The sequence below is a fragment of the Aulostomus chinensis genome, chromosome 15 (assembly GCF_037954235.1).
Source record: "Aulostomus chinensis isolate RoL2024-O1b breed Wild chromosome 15, RoL_Achi_v1.0, whole genome shotgun sequence".
In the NCBI taxonomy this organism is placed as follows: Eukaryota; Metazoa; Chordata; class Actinopteri; order Syngnathiformes; family Aulostomidae; genus Aulostomus; species Aulostomus chinensis.
In genome coordinates, this window is record NC_141334.1 from 15,007,301 (window position 1) to 15,026,750 (window position 19,450).

Consider the following 19,450-nt stretch of genomic DNA (forward strand, 5'->3'; position numbering starts at 1 on the left):
CCCCACTATATGATGACATACTGTCATGAAATAGATGACCTTTTCGCCTGTTTTAGATTTGCTGCAGTTTTCATGCTCTGTCTGTGGGCCTGTTTTATTTCTATGTTCTGAGGCCTGAATTTCCGATTTGGCAATGTCTTGCTGCACAGCGCAACACCGGCACGGTTCTGAGGCTCAGGCAGCACATCACTGGATGTTGCTGTTGTCATCCGTGCCGTTCGCCTCCGACATATTCATCTTTCCCATGGAGTGACCCACGTGGTTTACCCCGTCCTTGCGAGGTGGCATGCGTTCGTTGATGCGGTCCAGACCCTTAGCCTCCTCGAAGCTGGTGATCTTGTGTTGGGGGGAGAACCCACGGATCGCTGGGGAGAGGAGGAAGAGAACACAAATAAAAAAGCTCATCTTGTACTGGAACATTAACAGCAAGTAGTTGTGATTCCTCCTTTCTCTCTCCGGGTTCCACCTCCCATCCTCCATACACCTGGATGATTATCCACACGTGCTCCACATCCCTCATCAGGAGGAGAAGGGGGGTATAAAAGCCTGGAGGAGAGTGCAGATCAGTGTCAACAGACTGTCTCTGCTTGTTACATCTTCATTTCAATATTCAGAACAAGACCCCACCCCTGACATAGTACCCAGGGGGAGAATGAACCAGAAGAACTCAGAGATTTATCCTAAACCAGCTGGCAACCATACAACAAATAAATTCCCGCTCTGAGAGGACCGGAAAACTACCGACTGTGGTACAGAATGTCTGCAACAACAACCTGAGATGAAACAAGCATAGATGGTCTATGGAGCAGCCAACGGGCACTGATCTGCACTCTCCTCCAGGCTTTTACACCCCCTCCTCCTGATGAGGGATGTGGAGCAGATGTGGATAATCACTCAGGTGTAGGAAAGGGGGGGGGGGGGTGGAATCTGGAAAGCAGAACAGAACACGCATACGCACACACTGCACGACTGGCTGTAAAAACAGATAAATAAATAAATCTTAGAGTCCTTGAGGTAGTGTCGACTCTGATTGCTTGTTTGAGGAATCACATTATGTATTTGTCTGATCCAGTGCTGCTATTACGTTGTTTTCCTGCAGGTGGTGCAGTTTTCCCTGTGTAGACCACCCATCGAATAAAACCGCCTCTATTCTCAACTGATGTCATGTTGGTTTACATATTTGAACTCACTGTATCAAGTCCAAAGACAACAAAATCTCACAGAGCTATCACTGTGATGTGAAGTGTCTGTAGAAACAAAGTAATCCTAAAATAACACAGTGGTGATGAATTAATTTGAAGTCACTGCAAAAAAGAAAACTAAACTTTCTAACCAGTATTTTTTAGCCACGTTGTGATAAAATATGACCTCTACACTCTGCAGGCAGATTAAGAAATACTGGTACTGTTGCTGTCGTGAGCCATGACTACCTCAGACAGACCACGAGGAACCAAGGCTGAATTTAAGTGGGGTCTCTTTCCCTTTTCCCAGTAATGAGAAGGAGGACAAAGTTATGTGGGCATTCCTCATGTTGACGGTGTCACAAAACAGACAAAATTAGCCTCTCACATCGGGCTAATCAGTGGGCGTTTCTTTGGCGTGGCAGGGTCATTGGCTGTATGATGCCTTGTTTCCAGATACAGACGTCTGGAGTCTGTCAGCCTGTTAATAGACTCTAGGATCTCTGGTGTATTTGTGAACCATCTCCCTCTGTTTATTTTCATTCAGGTATTAGCCTTGAATACACTGAAAAAAACTGAACTTTTGCCACAGATCTCAAGCGGAGCTTGGATACTGTGTTAGAAAAAAACAAGGTTAACACGCTACGAATGAGCTCAATAACAGAATTTTGCTGTCTCTGCAGCTACCTATGTAGTGTTCCATGTGGATATTTCAGGTGACTTGGTAGTAAAATTAGCTTTTCACCCAGAACAAACCAGCCGGCGTTTGGCTCTCCTTGCATGGGCAACACTCTGTGTTCATAACAGAGGAAACGAATCTAGCCAGATACCTGTCGTAGCATCACAAAATAAAGAGGAAGCCATACCAACATCCGACATCCTGTGAAATGTTGATGGGGTTGGATTGTGTGAGTTGTGATGTGTGTGAACTTGTTAGTGACAGGTGGACCCCCACCCAAATGCTGAAAGGGGTGGGTGAGTGGGTGGGGCACAGATTTACCTTCTCTGTCCTCATCATGCGTCTCGATGGCTTCAATGGCTTCAATGGTGGCTGAGGGAGGAGGAGGGGAGCTGGTTACTCCTGATAAAGCCATGCAAATGTCAAATGCAGCCCCGGCGGGAAAGGCAGGTCATGTTGGGCCGGATGAGATATTCATGTTTGTGGCAATGGAGCCGAACTAAGAGATGTGCCATGCATTGACACTGAGAGAAATGGTGTCAAATAGGGGTTAAAATGAGTTAAAAGAGAGAATGATAGATTCGAAAAGTACAGAGTTAACAGAATGTATGTAAGAGCACAGAAACTGCTTTTACTGGCCTGCAAATTTTCTCTTGCACTCTATCTTGTTTGTTCTGATTAAAGGTGCCCTGAGGTGTTTTCTGATATTATGAAGTACTTTAAATCCTGCTTTGTTTATATCCAAGGATACTAGCTTGAAGTCTTCATTGCCATTCTCATAACAGCCAGTTGTAAAACGACGAAATAACGTGAAAAGATTGGTGCCGTAACAGGCATTTGACCTTCCTGGAGGCACCTTTTTATCAAACATGGATTTCAATCCTAGTTTTAGGTTGCTTTTTAAACTTGGCATCTCCTCCTTGGTTGGCTTTGTTTTTTTTAATCCACGCTAAACCATAATTCATCACAACTAAATTTTTTTGGACGTCATATATTGGTCAAATGTGTCCTGGATATTGGTGAGTCTATCTATATCTATATCTACATGTATATATGTCTATCTATCTATCTATCTATCTATCTATCTATCTATCTATCTATCTATCTATCTATCTATCTCTCGATCTATCTATCTATCTATCTATCTATCTATCTATCTATCTATCTCTCGATCTATCTATCTATCTATCTATCTATCTATCTATCTATCTATCTATCTATCTATCTATCTGTCTATCTATCTATCTATCTGTCTGTCTGTCTGTCTGTCTGTCTGTCTATCTATATATGTATATGTATGTATGTATATCTATCTATCTATATCTATATGTATATCTATCTATATCTATAATGTATATATGTATATCTATCTATCTACACACACACACACACATATGTGTGTGTGTGTGTGTGTGTGTGTGTGTGTGTGTGTGTGTGTGTGTGTGTGTGTGTGTGTGTGTGTGTGTACATATACATACACTGTCAAAAGGGTGTTTTCTCAGGCTACGGTCAGTAATTCTACACAGGTCCAACCTTGCTTCTTTTGTACCACTTTGGTTCTAATTTAGTTTCCAGGTATTTGTTCAATCTTCAGCTACATATTTTTGCAGTTTAGCACTGAATCAATTCCTCCATGTGGTGGCTAACACTCACAACCCACAGTAAATTAACATGAACTCCTTTCCAGTTCACACCAAATGGAGGAGAGCTGAGGTAAAGGAGAGACTGCTGGAGAAAATCTAACAGCTAGAGTTGGTGGATGTACAGTGAGTGAGAACCAGGATTTAAAGATTTCAGGCCTACTCGGTAAAATCATTTTACATAACCTAAATGTGACAAGAGCACCATGTAGAGGTTCTCTGGTTGTTCTACATTAAAGGCACGAACAGTCATAGAGCTGCGGTGAGGGAGACATGGAGAACGAAAAAGAAATGTGATCAAGAAATGCAACCAAACACACCACGGGAAGGACAGAGAGGAGTTGAATATTGAGTGGCGTACTCACCACTCTGCAGTGTCTGTCTACCTCCAGAGAGAACCCCACTCGGAAGCATGCCAGTGGGCGTCAAGCCCTTAAGCGTCAACACATTTTCACTCTCCTCTCTGCAGGAATCACAGACACAGGCAAACAGGTCAGAAAACCTCCCGCAACCCTGCTCAACTCAGAGAAAGGGATGGCCTCAATCTGACACACACGCGCGCGTGCACGCACATGTGTGTGTGTGTGTGTTGTGTAGAGTCCTGACATAAACTACACGCATGAAGAGTCGACACAGCAAATACAGCTTTTAAAACATAGATGTTCTCGGACAAACGTGGAAACTACCTGAGGACCGAGAACATTTTGGCCATCTTCCCGATGGCACGGATCTTGTTCCTGATCACCTCCTTGCGTGCTGCAGCTGCGTTGGCTGCAAACAAATACACACGTGTGCTGTCATAATAATAGAAACAGCAGACTCTGTCATTATTAGCCTGTGTAATCATCAGACCGTGTTTGTAGGGTTCTAGCCTATGAGTCAGCGCTTATGATCTGTTATTATGGGGCACTGAAAAGGTTTTGCACAAATGAGACCGTATACTGAAGTAATCGTACTGAAGTAAAATTGACACATTTGTGAAGTGGTTGAGGATAAAAGTGAAAAGGAACATCTTTAGTTCGTCAATGCAAATTCCAAACTTTACTTCTTTTTAAGATGACACCTCACCATCAAAAATCTCATCTTCATCGTTCATGAGTTCATCATCGGAGCAGATGCTCAACACATTCACCAGCATTTCCGTAACTGAGGAAGAACCAGAGCACGGGGAAGAGCTTTAGTAGCTGAGCAACAGAGATAACCGATGCTGCTATTAAAACACTTGGCAGAGATCAGAATGCTGTGTTCTAGGCACATTTCATACCTTTCTCTCCAACAAATGGCAGAGACCAAGTGAAGACATCCATGAAGTTGGGCAGCCAGTAGGGATGGGGTGAGCAGTTGAACTGTCGGATGTTCATCACATTGTTTTCATATTTCAGTACAGCAGCTGTTGAGGAAGCGGAGAGGAGAAAGTGGGGCAATATTTCCACTGCAATCTCAATCTTTTAGAGTAAATAAGGCACGTAGTAATAAATTAATAATTCAAGATAATAATTACAATTAATAATGCATGTTTAATTATACTTTCTTCTCAGCAGGCCAACAATAGTCGTCTGTCAAACATCCTGATCTCATAGCTGATAGAGGTAAGCTGCACTACAGTGAGGAAATGTGTTCGTCTGTATAGAGAGACTGACACGCACATGGAAACACTTCCAGTTATACTCTCTTCACTACTTAGGTTTGTACATAGCCTTGTATTAATGTCCTGGAGACTCACCCCAACCGTTACCTAAACGACTGACCCAAAACGTACCCATAGGCTTCATTCACAATTGTGCACATCATCACTAATTAATTCGTCTTCAGACAGATTTGCGCCCCTAAAGGTGGCTCATCCTCACGCACGAGTTCAGAGGTAGGAGTTCTTATAATGAGAAAAAAAACCCCATACATGATACCTCATAACTCCAAGAATATTTGCAATTCAAGCAAAAAATTTACTCTGACAATTACATTGAATCATCACTCATGCTGTTGGCTGGCTGTCTCCCCTGTCAAACTAAATTGAAGCACTTTTGTAGTGCTATGAAAATACAAATACATACATGGAGCTACAGTCACATTCTCTGACCGTCTGATCTTAAAGGAGAAAGGTTTGACTGTGCTACATAAATCCAAACTTACATAATAAAATATTTGGACTTAATCTGATTTTATTTTATGACGTACTCTCTGCAGAATCTTTCATAGCATATACGTTTCAGCAGTCGTATGTGTTCCCCAATTGAACAGATGTCAGGGGCCGTTCCTTCTCTACATGCGGCGAGCGTGAGAGCAGATCAAGAGCAGACCACCACCCAGCCACTAGATGGCCTCGCCGAGGCCAGAGATTGCTGACACTGTTACATCAAGAGGGATAAAGCCACATGGAGATAGTCAGCGATGCCGACATTCCCTCCCACGCTCCCCATCTCCCATAGCCAATGGCAACCAAGACTCAGATCTGAGAGCACAAACAAACGGGGGCTCCCTGATGCATTATTATGCCTGCTCGCAAGCTAAATGCAGTTACGCTGCCACAAACACTCTAGTTTGTGCTTTTAAAACATTTTAATAAATAAGGCAAAGGACCCCAGAGAAGTCATGTCTGATGTGAAAAAATGCCTTTCATGGGTTCTAAAATGCAAATGACCCATCAGTGTTGCAGCCAGCGGCTCAGCTATGTGTGTGTTTCATCAGCAGCAAGCAGCATTCACTTGATATTTAGTTTTTTGTCCACAAGATTTATGAAGTTAAAAGGCCAGAGACGCTCCAGTCTCTGCTTTTAACATGACATTTAATAGTAAATACATGTGTCAAGACCTCCTTGTATACTTGACTGTACAGTAGCAGCAACCCAAATAGAAAATACCCATTTATGCAACTGAGAAAAACCCCTTAAATGATGTGATTAAGAGTGCATACAATTTTGCATGCATGAAATCTGACTTAAAATCATATGTAAATATTTGGAACACGTAGATAAATATGGAAAACAAGGAACATTCACGTGTTTCTCTTTAAGGGAATGGAACTCCTACACGTATGCATATTCATGTATTCCCCAAAATGGCAAGTGTATACAGTGAAAAGATCTAATAGTTTCGTGGTTAAAAACCTGTCACCATGCAGAAGTACGATACATGTGCGTATGGGCAGGACGTTGCATTCTATCAGACCTGCAAATGAAATGGCACCGTGAACTAAAGATGTTAATCAAATGAAATTTTCCTGACCTTTGTTGTTGTAAACATCCAGGTAGTTTGGTGCTGAGAAGATGGTAATGAGGGATGGGAATCCGGTGGTCTGACTTTTACGGTACATCCGATAGCTTCATAGCAGTCAGGTGGAAGTAAACACAGAGAAGAAGGGTAGATGTGATTATATATAAATATCCACTGTGTGTGTTTGCGTGTCTTTTTATGTTAATGCGTGTTATGTAACGTACCCTGCATCTTGTGCCTCATGCGCTCGGATAATTGATAATAGATTATTGCTCTGTAGGAACTCGCACACAGCTGGATAACTGTAAAAGAGAAAATACACATTGAAGTTTTAAACGGTTGGTAAAACAGTAAAAAGAGCAATTGTCAACACTACAAATCGATACAATCATTGATTTTATAAATCTATCGCAAAACAGAAGGCCATCACTGCGTTTAAGATGCAGGTTACCGTACAGTTCCACTCACCAGCAAATGAAACAAGATTTATCACTCATAAATGTATTAATGAACGCCTCGCGGGGGATGATGCAAGTATGTGAAAAATAATCCAGCTACCCGTTGTAGTACAAAACTAACTCCCCCAGTAAAAGCAGTCTGAGAACCCCCCCCCCCCCCCCAGCTTTAAACTCACAGGAAATCGCTGCAGTACTAACAAAATATACCAAAACCTGCAGCCCACTATTCATTGCATATGCGTCCTTGACAATATAAGATGTGTTTAAATTGTTATCGATACATGAACAGCCGTTACGTTGCCTGGAGAAGGTATTTTGGGTCGAAATAAGAGATCTGACCAGCCACAAAGCTGCATATTAAACCATAAGTGGAGCATTTTCCTTCATGCAGTTGGCAGTTTGGGAACACAGAGACTCTGATCAAAGTCAGTTTGGTCCACTGAGACACGGTGGATCATTGATTCGCCTTATCAAGCTCACATATATGGGTGTTGTCTCTACCAGGCGGGTTTTTGTGTTGGAAATGTTTGTAGGAAAAAAAGACAGAGGAAAAAAATCAAAAAGTCAAGAAAAAAGTGGAAACGTTCAGAATTAAACCAGAAGAGGAAGATATTTTCATTTTGAGAAGACTACTAATTCTCAAACCAGCCTGATACCTTTGTGTTTTGTGGAGACAGTTATTCACACTGTTGATGCAGTCTCAAAAGTTCCACTCAGAGCTTCAAATGTCACGTTCATTCCTGAAATGTTGTCTTTATTTTCAAAGTGCACAACGTGAAAACTCCTCCTTCTCTGAATTAGTTTGTGTTCATTCTTGACATTTTCACTTTTTCTTGACATTTGCACTCTTTCTTGAAGTGCACAATGACAAAGAATCCTCTGATTTTTTTGTCCTCATCCCTAGCCTCAATACTCCATTGTGGAAAAGAGTTGACACTTTAAGAAATACTTGGCAGGTGATTGGATGAACCATCTGTTTATCATGAACTAACGATCAGATCAACAACGTGGAAGCCAAAGCCAGTTTGTAGAAGAGTGAAATCATCTTTTCCATGGAGAATTAATTCTGATAGAACTGACGCACACGCATAAATTGAAGCCTGACACGATGGTTTCTCGCATCATCTTGTGACTTCGTGTTGTCGCAAAACCCTCCTGCCTCTCAAGGGAGAAATCCGCTTCCAAGGCTTTCTGCAAGACAGTCTTTAACAGAAAATCTTTGTGAAGATTCCATTTTTTACCTCAACCACAACATTTTCCTGAAGCTAACCTCTTTTTCTCTGACAGAGACTCAAAAAAAAAAAGAAAAAAAGGGAGCTTTCCACTAGAAATCCTTCGGGGCAAACTTTTCCCTTTCGTTTAAGGTGGCAGTGTCAAGGCCGAAGGAAGAACCCATTAAATGTTCTAGTAGATCTGCATCATGGGGCAGTTATTTTGGTTAATGTTAGGAGACAGGGCATCATCTGATCCTTCTCTTTAAAAAGAGAACATGACACTAATATTTTGCAACAAACCTTCATTTTAACTGGCTTGGAAGGACAGAGAGGTAGAAAGACGACACTTCAGACTGTCGTTGTATAGATTGACAATACTATAGATCCGATTATTTGATAGGAAAGATTAAAAAAAATGGACACACACTGCAGAGAACATCAGACATGGGAAGGGACGAATAATCAGAAGTGGGATGCCTCCAGCTGCAGTGTGAATGTAATGTAACCCACCGTTTAGCAGCTCTCACCACAGTTGTTATGTAATACCTCGAAGGTTGTGTTATGTCATTCAGAAACCGCACCAACCCTTCAAACTACGTATCCTGGGCTGGAAGAAAGACTATATATTGATTAGCTTCCCTTCCGTGAATTATGAAAGGCTTTTTATTTTTTAACGAGCGCTCTATTCTGAACTTTACCGGTCGAGAAAACAACAACAAAAAAAATCCATCAGTAGCTACAAACCCGTTCAAAAAAAAGGTTTTCAGACAGACAAGACGAGTAGAAATTGCATCTAAAATTGCATGTTAACAAAGGATATTTTTTATGCCTCTAATAATTCCTCCAGTTAATAAAATGATGTGAGTTTGAATGTTTGTCCGTGAGCAGGATTATTATTTTTTTCATTGGGTTTGGCTCAAGTGTCTGCTCCCCGAGTGCCCGCTACAGTAGCTGTTAAAATGAAACACTGAAGAAATCAACACTATTTGTATGAGGTGATCTGGAAGAATCTGGCCAAAAGAACCAAATGTAAATCACACAGGATTTCATTTTATTGCTGCAAATCTTTCCTCCACCGGCGCAGAACAAAATGATTTCATTATTGTGATAATTTGTTCTGTGTTGAGCCGATGCTGTGTGCTTTGGATGTGATTTATTATTATTATGCTCGATTAGTTTTCGGATTCAGACAAGGCCATTAAACTAAGCAATATGAAAAGGCAAAAGACGCTTAACTAATTCCAATAAGAGAACGTTTGGATAGAATATTGGTCTTCCCGTTGAAATACGAAGCAAAATGAAAGCAAATAAGCAAAGTTCAGCTCACTTCAAGATTGTGAAGCGAGAACATGAATGGAAACGGTGATAACTGTTGATGGAACACGATGATGATGATGTTTACTGTTTTAATCTGACAGATGAAAATGGAAATTGAACCTTTTTTTCTCATAATTCTTATTAAAAGGGTCTTTAACACCTATCAATAACTAGCTAGATCGACTGAGATGAAAAATCGTGTAGCGATACCTTCCATCGCCTCATGATGACCGTGAAGCAACATTTTGACTGACAGTATAGAACATTGGGTTCAGACTGCATGCCACAATTCACGTCAGCCTGCATGATCAATTATTACCAGTATTTTCTGTGATTGAGTCCTATTTCGTCATTTCTAGGATCACAACTATTGAATCAATCAATCTGTTAAATAGTATTTTGAATGTCGTTGATAGTATGTGAGTAAATAACTAGATTTACTGTGTTTGTACAGTAAAATTGGCGGGACTGAAAGATGTAACTTCCACCAACTGAATAGGCACATACAATCAAACTCATCTGACCTAATGGTGACAGCGTGATAGTGAGGTTTATGTATGTTTGTGTAATTACGCAATTAATTATCATCATTGTTTTCAGCCTGTGAATCTTTCCAGGTCAAGCGTAACATGCAGCAGCAGCAGCAGCAGCAGCAGCAGCAGCAGCAGCACGTCTCTCCAAGCGATCTCCTTCTATCTTCCTGCACTTTGTTACAGCCATCCACAGAACCATCAAACTTTCAGAAGTGTTTGAAATATTTAAATGCTCAAAGGTTTGTGCCGGAAGAAAAACAAGGAGACCGCTGTGCCCTGAGCACCTGGAGAAACTATGCCATCCCCATACATCTAGGCCACATGGCTAAAATTCCCATGGTGAGAGATATATAAATTTCGGGAGCTGTGATACACTCACACACACACACACACACACACACACACACACACACACACACACACACACACACACACACACACACACACACACACGCCCACATGAATATTCGTCAGTTCTCTCCGCTATGGCTGACAGTGCACCCTGACAAAACTGCAAGATGCCGGGCATGAAAAATGTTACATAACAGTTTCTATTAAAAACACATCTATAATGCATTTCTAACGTAGAGAAAAGGGCAACTTTGCATCACACATACTGAAGATCACGTTCATCTCGAACACAAGACTGACACAAACATCATAAAGTCAGATAAAGGTGAAACACTTAAGTAGCTAGTTAGATTCTGTTTTCTCCAACAATATCTTTTGATTAGTCAAGGAAAAACTTAGTATACAAACACACCCACACACCCACACAAGTTGCTTGCATTTCTTCTCTTGCCTTTGTGAAAATACGAAATTATGTGTTTGTGAGCCTGCGAGTGAGAAATCTGACAAGTGAGAATGAGTGAGAGAGACAGAGATGGGAGAGCTGTCTGAATGTGAAAACATTCCCCCCTTTAGAATCTCCATCTGTCTGGTCAGTGGTCTTTGTTCCCCTCAGTTTAAATATGCAGCAGCACGCAGGTAAAATTTCCATTTTTATAACCATATTCTTAATTTATTTAAATTCTTATTACAGTTACTGCAGAACAAATTGGATGCACTTTGATACTGTCAAGATTATTGAAATGTGTAATGGAACTCAACTCGTACTTTGGCCAAAACAAGTTGACAATAGCGGCACTGTTAAGAAAAAAATTACAACATACATTATCGTTCATGGAAAACGTGACAACTTTTTGCAAAATGTACTTATTGTCCATCCTCCTCACAACCAGGCAAGAAGATAGGTCCTCTTCTCTCCTCTGTGTTGCATTAGAGAGCTGAGACCCACAGAGACGAATTGACAGCTAGTTAGCTTAGCATAATGAATGAATGAATGATATTGAATGGACAGGTTTAGCATATATCTGTCAAAAATAATCAAATACACTTTTCTTCAAAACTGTCTCGGTCTCTGTCTTTAGGTTGTGTGTAACATTCCTTATGGAATAATAGATGCACATCCATGGACCTCCGTTCCTGATGGCGCAGTGATTCCACACAGCACCCCAAAAGCCCCACTGGCCAACGAAACAAAATGTTTCTTGTCAACTTGAAGAGCAATTCATGGCTGACTTTGTAAGAAAGGATGAAGAGAATTACTTCTGAACAACCTAGATCCTGAACCTGATCAAGATCTTTTTGACAGCGTATGCTAGCACATCCCTGCACCTACCATTCATTGTGCTAAGCTAACTAGCAGTAAGCTGAGTGTCTCAGCCTCCTAGTGCACGAGGGGAGACGGCCATCTCTCCTCTTGTCTGGGAAAAAACAATATTCCCAAAAAGCTGCAGTGTTCCTGTAATAGATTGAACTTCTTGTGTTGCTATTTCAACAAACTGTTAACGGAAAAATGCTACATTACTTTATTTGCCCTCAGTGGTAGTAATCTAATTTTCATCCATGCCTCTTCTTTGCAGCAGGGAAAGACTGCACATGAAAACGTTATAATGTGACATAAAGGAATAGTTCTGTTTTGGCAGAACATCTAACTGGTAACTGGACAAAAAGATAATAATAAAATCAAAATCAGACCCTTGTGACACTAAAAGTCCCTGCAGATTTTTGATTTTCTGCAGTCAGGATCTAATTCGAAGCAGTTTTATGGCTTTTTGTGAAAAGTATTGATTTTATGGAACACAATTAGGGAGTCGTGTATGGACGTTGCAGAGTTACAATAGGCAACTGTCGGTGTGCGAGTGAAATATCGACAGAGTTTTTATTTATTTATTTATTTATTTATTTATTTTGTCAAAGTGCAGGGATGGAGATTATGTTGCATTTCCCAGCAACCTCAGGAGAGCGTGGTTCTCTGAGCTGCTCCTGCTGGCGTGAGTCATCATGATGGAGAGGTAAGTTTGAAAGTGAAGGCAGAAAAAAGCCATGGGGAGATAAATGATTATTATAGCAGCATCCTCCACACATCTACTGAATAATCCTCACTAAGCTCCTCTCACTGTGCAGAGATGGTTTCTTATCGGTGACCATTTGAGACCTATCTCCTGCCTTTGTTTTCCATATCACACACTCTTAACAGGTGCTGGTAAATGTTTTAAACACACCATTTCATACTTGTATGTTTTTTGTTCTGCTTAACTCTGGACGCAGTACGTCAATTTTGACGTAGGACTAAATATCTTCAAAGCAATACTTTTTTTTGGGGGGGGGGGATTATCAAGCAATCTTTTATATCTTAAAGCAATACTTCACCCAAAAAGTTCATTTTGCCTTTGAAGTACTCACAATTGTGAGTCTTGAGCTCACAAAGATTTTTTTTTTCACCCTTGCATCACATCTGATTCAAGAATGCAGGAAGAGCCAGTCACATGTGTTCAGCTCCAAGTTAATCGCAACGGATAACCAACAACAGCAGCAAAACAAGCTCAAAACTGCACAAAACAATCAGTTGAACTGTTAAATGCTTTGCCTGGTGTAATCTACGTCGTCTTCATCCGGCTTTTTGCTCTGTAATCCTAAAACTCTAAAAACAAACAAACACCTGCGGTGCAGGACCTGTGCGCAGTAGCGCCAAGCGTGACCAGCTGGAGCATTTCATCGAAACAACTTGTTCACAGTAGGAGTATTAAGCATAAAGCCGCATGAAGCGCCGCAAACATGTCACCATCTACTATGATTATTGACTGACCTACTACCTGTTTTAAAGGTGCATTTGGTGCAGTAATTTTGTCTAAACAAGCATCTCATCAAAAAGTTGAAATATGCTTGATTATTTGTGGCTGGCTCAGGTTCAGCTGCAAGCTAGAACGACCCATTCTGATAAAGCCTGGACTGTGGACGTGCACTGAGCTGGATTTAAGCAAACGACACTTCTCACAAATACAGAGAAAAGAAAATTACAGTCAGGCAATTATTCTGCACACACTGTCTCGAATATTGTTTCCTCTTGGATGGAGAAATCAATCTCCCTGACTTTACCTTTGTGTGAGTTGAGCAGAACTGCAGCTCCCACACTGTTCTGAAGCTTCATTAAGAAAACTCTCACCACAACTGCCACCTAATCTCTTTTCCTCACCACCACCTACTCCAACAGCTCCCTCCATTCTCAAAACAAGATGGGGACAGTGCTTGTTCTTCTACGTGCTCTGTTTAACGGCTGCATGACGAACTGATCGCCATCATTAAGATTTATATTTTAACGTCCTCGATGTTTATTTCACTCGATTTCTTGGGAGCAATCTGTTGTGTCAATCAAAATACAACCTTTTCAGAGAGAAAGCGGTAAACTCATGTTACATAACACATTTATTCAAGGACACTGGTATGGGTTGTAACTATATTAACCCATTCTTTCACCGATATGTTAATTTTTTCATTCAACCCTCCTCCAGTATCATATAATAGATGAGGTGCTTTTTGTTTTGGCACCTATTTTTGACCCCTGATCAAATCTCTTGATTATTAAATCATGCTGTTGATTTCATTCAATTTATCTTCCTTTAAATGCTGTAATGAGGCTTAACTCCTTTGTTATTTTAATGTTAATTTGTTACACTTGTTGCTATGTTATGTTTAAACCCTGCTGATCTATTGTCAGTTCAATAATGTCAGATTAGTTAGGTCTTGATGTCAAAGGTGTGCTGGTTTGAAATTTGGACAGACCTTCCAGGTTTTAAAATTGAGGTAAATAGAAATTGGCATTAACCTGGATTCTTACCAACAGGGGGCGACTTCGCTGATCGCAAAAATAAATCCGATGAGGAAACGACCGTGCAACTGCTGAACTAAAGAGTTTTTAATCAGAAAAAAGCAGAGATGGCATCAATCACAACGTCACACTGAAAGCTTCAGAAATGGCATCCACAAATCAAAAGGGTGACTTCAAACTGACTGAGGAGTCCACTTATGTTTTGTTTTTTTTGTTTTTTTTAAGAGTAGGTCCAAGCACTGTGTGGTCACGAGTGATGCGATTCACTTTTCTGTCACTAGTTTGACACACAGATTCGACAGATGATGGCCACGTACCGAGAAGTAGAGATGAAGGCAACACACATGAATATAATGACTACAGGTTTTTGTTTTTTAAAAATGATAAAATCTTCATTTTATGAATCTGTCAGGCTTTTAAGTAAGAAAAAATAAATGCAAGGGTTGTTTCTAAGAACATTGACACCACTGAGTGTGATAAGAGATGCACAACGAGCCACTTGGGTGGAGTTAACAAGAGGTAATAGATAAGCGCTTACAATACAAGATGATGTTTGAAGAGTATTGATGAAATGAGAGCAACACTGTCCTGTGTCCTTGAGTGAGAAGTGAGACAGCAGCGCTCATGTTGTAATAATCCATGAAAACATCAACCAGACAAGCGCTGCAGGGAAGATGTCAGCTCACCTGTAAAAGTAGGAGCAGCCTCGCACTGTGTTGTGGCTGAAATATTCCTGGGTTTTCTCATTGCCAAAGTCCTCCAGAGGATCAGACCACAGAAGGTCACACATGGGCCCAAACGCCGGCGGCTCCTTGAACCGATCCAGCTAAACATAAAGAAGCGACATAAAAACTTCTTATCTCTCATACACACACACACACACACACACACACACACACACACACACACACACACACACACATACACGCATACACACACACACACATAGAAACCAGAGGCAGGTGTGTTATTACCTTTTTAATATCATCTAAGGTGTGTATTTCAGGTGAGAGGCCACCGTGGACGCACAGAAACTGTTGGTTCATGAGTGCAGCCAGGGGAAGGCAGTCGAATGCATCCATACACGAGTCGTACACCTGCTCTGAGTACTTGATTTTACCTGAAAGACCACAGACTGGAAGTCAGCTGCATCATTTTTTTTTATCAGTTATGATATTAAAAGTAAACAAACCAGCAACAATAAGATAAAAATAAATACAGAAAATAACGAGAAAGATTCCCCGTTTGAACATGAATCTGAACACCAACCTACCAGCTTTTTTGACTACCTGAATCAGTTTTTAAGCACATGAGCAAAAGGTTCATATGAATGTAAAAATTACAGAAATAAGTATAATTTAATATTGACCACATATTGAAACAAAAGCAATCACATAATTATTGTTTTTTGGAGTGTAACTGCAGACCAGGAGGAACAGAGACAAACAGCAAGTTGATTCATTTTTATGTCTCTGCGCTCAGCCCCACTGTCATTAACCCAAATATTTCAAAAATACTTTGAGAGAACATCTTCAAATTTGCCACAGACCTCCGCTGGTGCTCAAAGATGAACTGAAAAGATATGCGTGGTCAAAAGTCAAGGTTATGATCACCTAATGTGAATGTAATATATCTCAGGAACACCTGGGTGGGGGGGGGGGGGGGATATGGAACTCAAGAATGAACTGAAAGGGCTTTTGTGAACATGCAGGCATCACAGCATAGAATCACCTAATTTGGGTACCCAGCGAACATGTTACCGGGGTAGCTTTGTGTGCATGTATGCATACGGTACATGCGTGTGTCCTGCTAGTTCCTCTGACAATTCAACCTCCTTGTCTGTGCTGTCGCTCTGAATTAATTTGACAGTCCTGACAGACAGGTAGTTTTCTTGTAATCTTCACCAAAAGTGCTGCAGGCAACACGTGACATTAGCAGGACGGGCTTAAAAAAAACAAACAAATAAACCAAACAACAAATATGATCAACACTGACAGGTACTCACATTCTTGTTTGAAGGTGAAATATTCTGTCAAATGTCTACATTCATGATTTCCACGAAGTAAAAATAGAGTCTTTGGATAGAGGATTTTCAGCGACCAAAGGTATAAAACACACTGTCAAAACAAAGATGTAAATAGTCAGTTTCCACAAATACATATGAGAGTTCTGAAGGCTGCTTCCAACATGACATTTTGATGATATTTGGTGCCTTTACCTCAATACTGAAGTAGCCACGGTCAACGTAGTCCCCCAGGAACAGGTACCGCGTTGTGGCTGGTGATCCTCCAACTTCAAACAGCTTCATAAGATCAAAGAATTGCCCATGGATGTCCCCACACACTGGAAATTAAGCAAAGAGTCCAAGAATCTTACTGAGGATCCCTGCTTATGTGTGCACATTCATGTACTTTGCATGTGTGAAGAAGAAAGTGAGGAAAAGTCAAATAATCCAGCCACGCCACCAAAGGACTCAAATCTTCTGAACCAAACTCTGAAATAGTCGTCGTAAATGAGCAGCGTAGAGCTAAAATTCTGGACGTATTCTGCACAACACTCACAACTTTACGCACCGTTTCTGAATAGTTCGCCAACAAAAGAAAAATTGGAGAAAATCCTGGCAGGATCTATGCAGTATAGAAGGGTACACTTTGTACCAGAGGCGTGTGTCGTCGTCTTCTTCTGCTCACAGGTGATTTTTTTATAAATAGACAGGCAGGCAGTGAAACAGGCAGTTGGTCTCGGCAGGTTCAGGTATTTGTCTTTGATAAAAGTGATAAATTGTTTGTCAAAGCAGTACATTTATAATATGGTACAATGAGTAATTAGTGACATATGACACTCTAAAAGTGCTTCTATGAAAAATATTTGTCTAATTTCTAGAGAAAGAATTCCTTAAACATAATTTAAACACTTTAGTAACATAAAAAGGCATTTTTGACAGTATAGTCTTTAATTCACCCCTTTTCTACTGCTTATCCTGTTAAGGGTCGTGGGGGTGGAGCCTATCCCAGCAGTCTTCAGGTGAGAGGCAGGGTTCACCCTGGACAGGTCACCAGTCCATCACAGGGCCAACACAGAGAGACAGACAACCATTCACACTCACAGTCACACCTACGGTCAATTTAGAGTATCAATCAACCTCGTCCCCTCTTGATGTCTTTGGACTGTGGGAGGAAGCTGGAGTACCAGAGAGAACCCACACAGGAACAGGGAGAACATGGAGACTCCACACAGGAAGAGCTGGGGCTCGACCCCAGCAAATTCAAACCCCCCGCTGAGCTGAGATGCTTAGCTTGTAACAAGTGAAATCGTCTGTTTAGAGGTACAAGGAGTTTTGAAATTTTGTAAGGCAAACAAACTTAGCAAGATTCGACTTTTTGCAGTGTATTAATTGTAAGCATATTCACTTTTTACTTGACATTAGACATAAATACTTGGCAAGAAGTTGTTTTTTGCAGTGTGGATCATATACAGCTGCATTAATAGCAATAAATATTAAAAATGGAGAACACAAAGAATACGTAATGTTAGTTTAAATATGTGTGAACAGAGTAGTACAGTAAGCCATCATTTGTTTTTCCATGTTTCTTCATTATCCTGCTGGATTACTGAATCCAGCAGGCTCCCACAGCATGTCTCACACACGCACACACACTTAACACCCAGTTAAAAACACTGAGTACTCTGATCACGAATGATTCCTTCTGGATGAGTCCTGTCCTCAGGTCATGACCTAAGTAAGATATCCCTTTGGTCTTTGGCTAAAAGGCTCCTTCCTCCAAAGAAAAATGAGAGGTTTTTGCCTCAAAGAGGAACAAAAAGCTCAATCCCCCCCAGGAGATACGTACTTTTTCCTATTGAACAGTATGGCTCTGGAGTGCAAACCTACATCTCATCTCCTCACGGCCTTCAATTTTTCATTATCATCTCTCTCTGTCTCCTTCTGTCTTACTCATCCTCCATCTCTTCTCTCTTTTCTGTCTCCCCTATCAGCTCCACAGTGGCCTTCGCCCACTCCAAGCTTAGAGCAATGTGAGTGGGAGACTGCTTGTGTGACAAAAGCAATCATACACACACACACACACACACACACACACACACACACACACACACACAAACAAACACACACACACACACACACACACACAAACCATGTAACACATCCATGCAAGTTAAAATTTACAGGCAAATAAATGCCTCATAATATATCTACACGCGCACACACACAGACACACACGCACACACAAGATAAAATACAGACCTCTTTCCTCACAAATGCCCGTATATAAGACTCCCTTCATCATCATCCATATTTCATGTTTAATACATAAAGCCTCCATTTTCCTGACACAAGTCAAGTGGAGAAGCTCGGGACTCTCAGTGTGTGTTTCATCCATTTGCCACATTTCCTTCGTAAACAAAGTGCTCTTGGGTAAGACAATTAAGCCCATGGATGGCTGATTGCTGTACATTCATGACCACGTGTATACGTATCGCGACACAGTAGAAATGAAGCCAAATTGGACACAAGCCTTATAATGTTCATAAATGTGTTCCGCTTTTATTTCAAATTCCCAGGAAAACCATGGGGACGACGGTCATTTACAATGATGATTATACAGGGAAAATGAGTCTCTCAAAAACAAATGTCTGAATATCATGTAATGTGTTAAATGAGCCATTACAGTCTGGCCAAGAACTAAAGCCAACTGTCAAATTTTTCATTGGATGTTAGTGTGCCCTGCTTTTGGCTGAGTGCTATGAGATTTTTTTGAGACTTGACTCTCAGTCCTGACAGCTAATCAATACGGTTTTACTTGACAACTATGAAAAATGCAAATCTGGTTCTCAATTAAAATAAAATACAATCATGAAAAGAATGGGATGAAGTCACCGTCACCTCACATCCATCCAAATGTCCTGAGCACGCTATCTCAGGAATGACTGGAGAATTTTATATATAAATTTAGCAAGAATATTCTCTAAATGTATCTCTAAAACGGCTGGTCGAACTGTTGTTTAAGATTGGTGACCCCGTCTCTCGC

General features: G+C 40.8%; 1 protein-coding gene across 2 annotated transcripts in view; it reads right to left on the minus strand.

Moving 5' to 3' along the window:
* The window catches only part of ppp3ca (protein phosphatase 3, catalytic subunit, alpha isozyme), a 29,838-nt gene continuing 10,388 nt past the window's right edge, over nt 1–19,450 (minus strand). Inside the window, exons 3-14 of one of the 2 annotated variants that reach the window (XM_086226903.1) lie at nt 16,621–16,745; nt 16,408–16,519; nt 15,377–15,522; nt 15,089–15,228; nt 6,934–7,011; nt 6,722–6,816; nt 4,765–4,890; nt 4,569–4,646; nt 4,187–4,271; nt 3,866–3,963; nt 2,182–2,232; nt 1–365 (exon numbers count right to left, since the gene is read on the minus strand). In XM_086226903.1, the coding sequence (XP_086083029.1) occupies nt 187–365; nt 2,182–2,232; nt 3,866–3,963; nt 4,187–4,271; nt 4,569–4,646; nt 4,765–4,890; nt 6,722–6,816; nt 6,934–7,011; nt 15,089–15,228; nt 15,377–15,522; nt 16,408–16,519; nt 16,621–16,745 (1,313 nt within the window). In that variant the 3' untranslated portion in view covers nt 1–186. The remainder of the gene's footprint in view (nt 366–2,181; nt 2,233–3,865; nt 3,964–4,186; nt 4,272–4,568; nt 4,647–4,764; nt 4,891–6,721; nt 6,817–6,933; nt 7,012–15,088; nt 15,229–15,376; nt 15,523–16,407; nt 16,520–16,620; nt 16,746–19,450) is intronic. The other variant, XM_086226904.1, reaches the window with a different exon arrangement.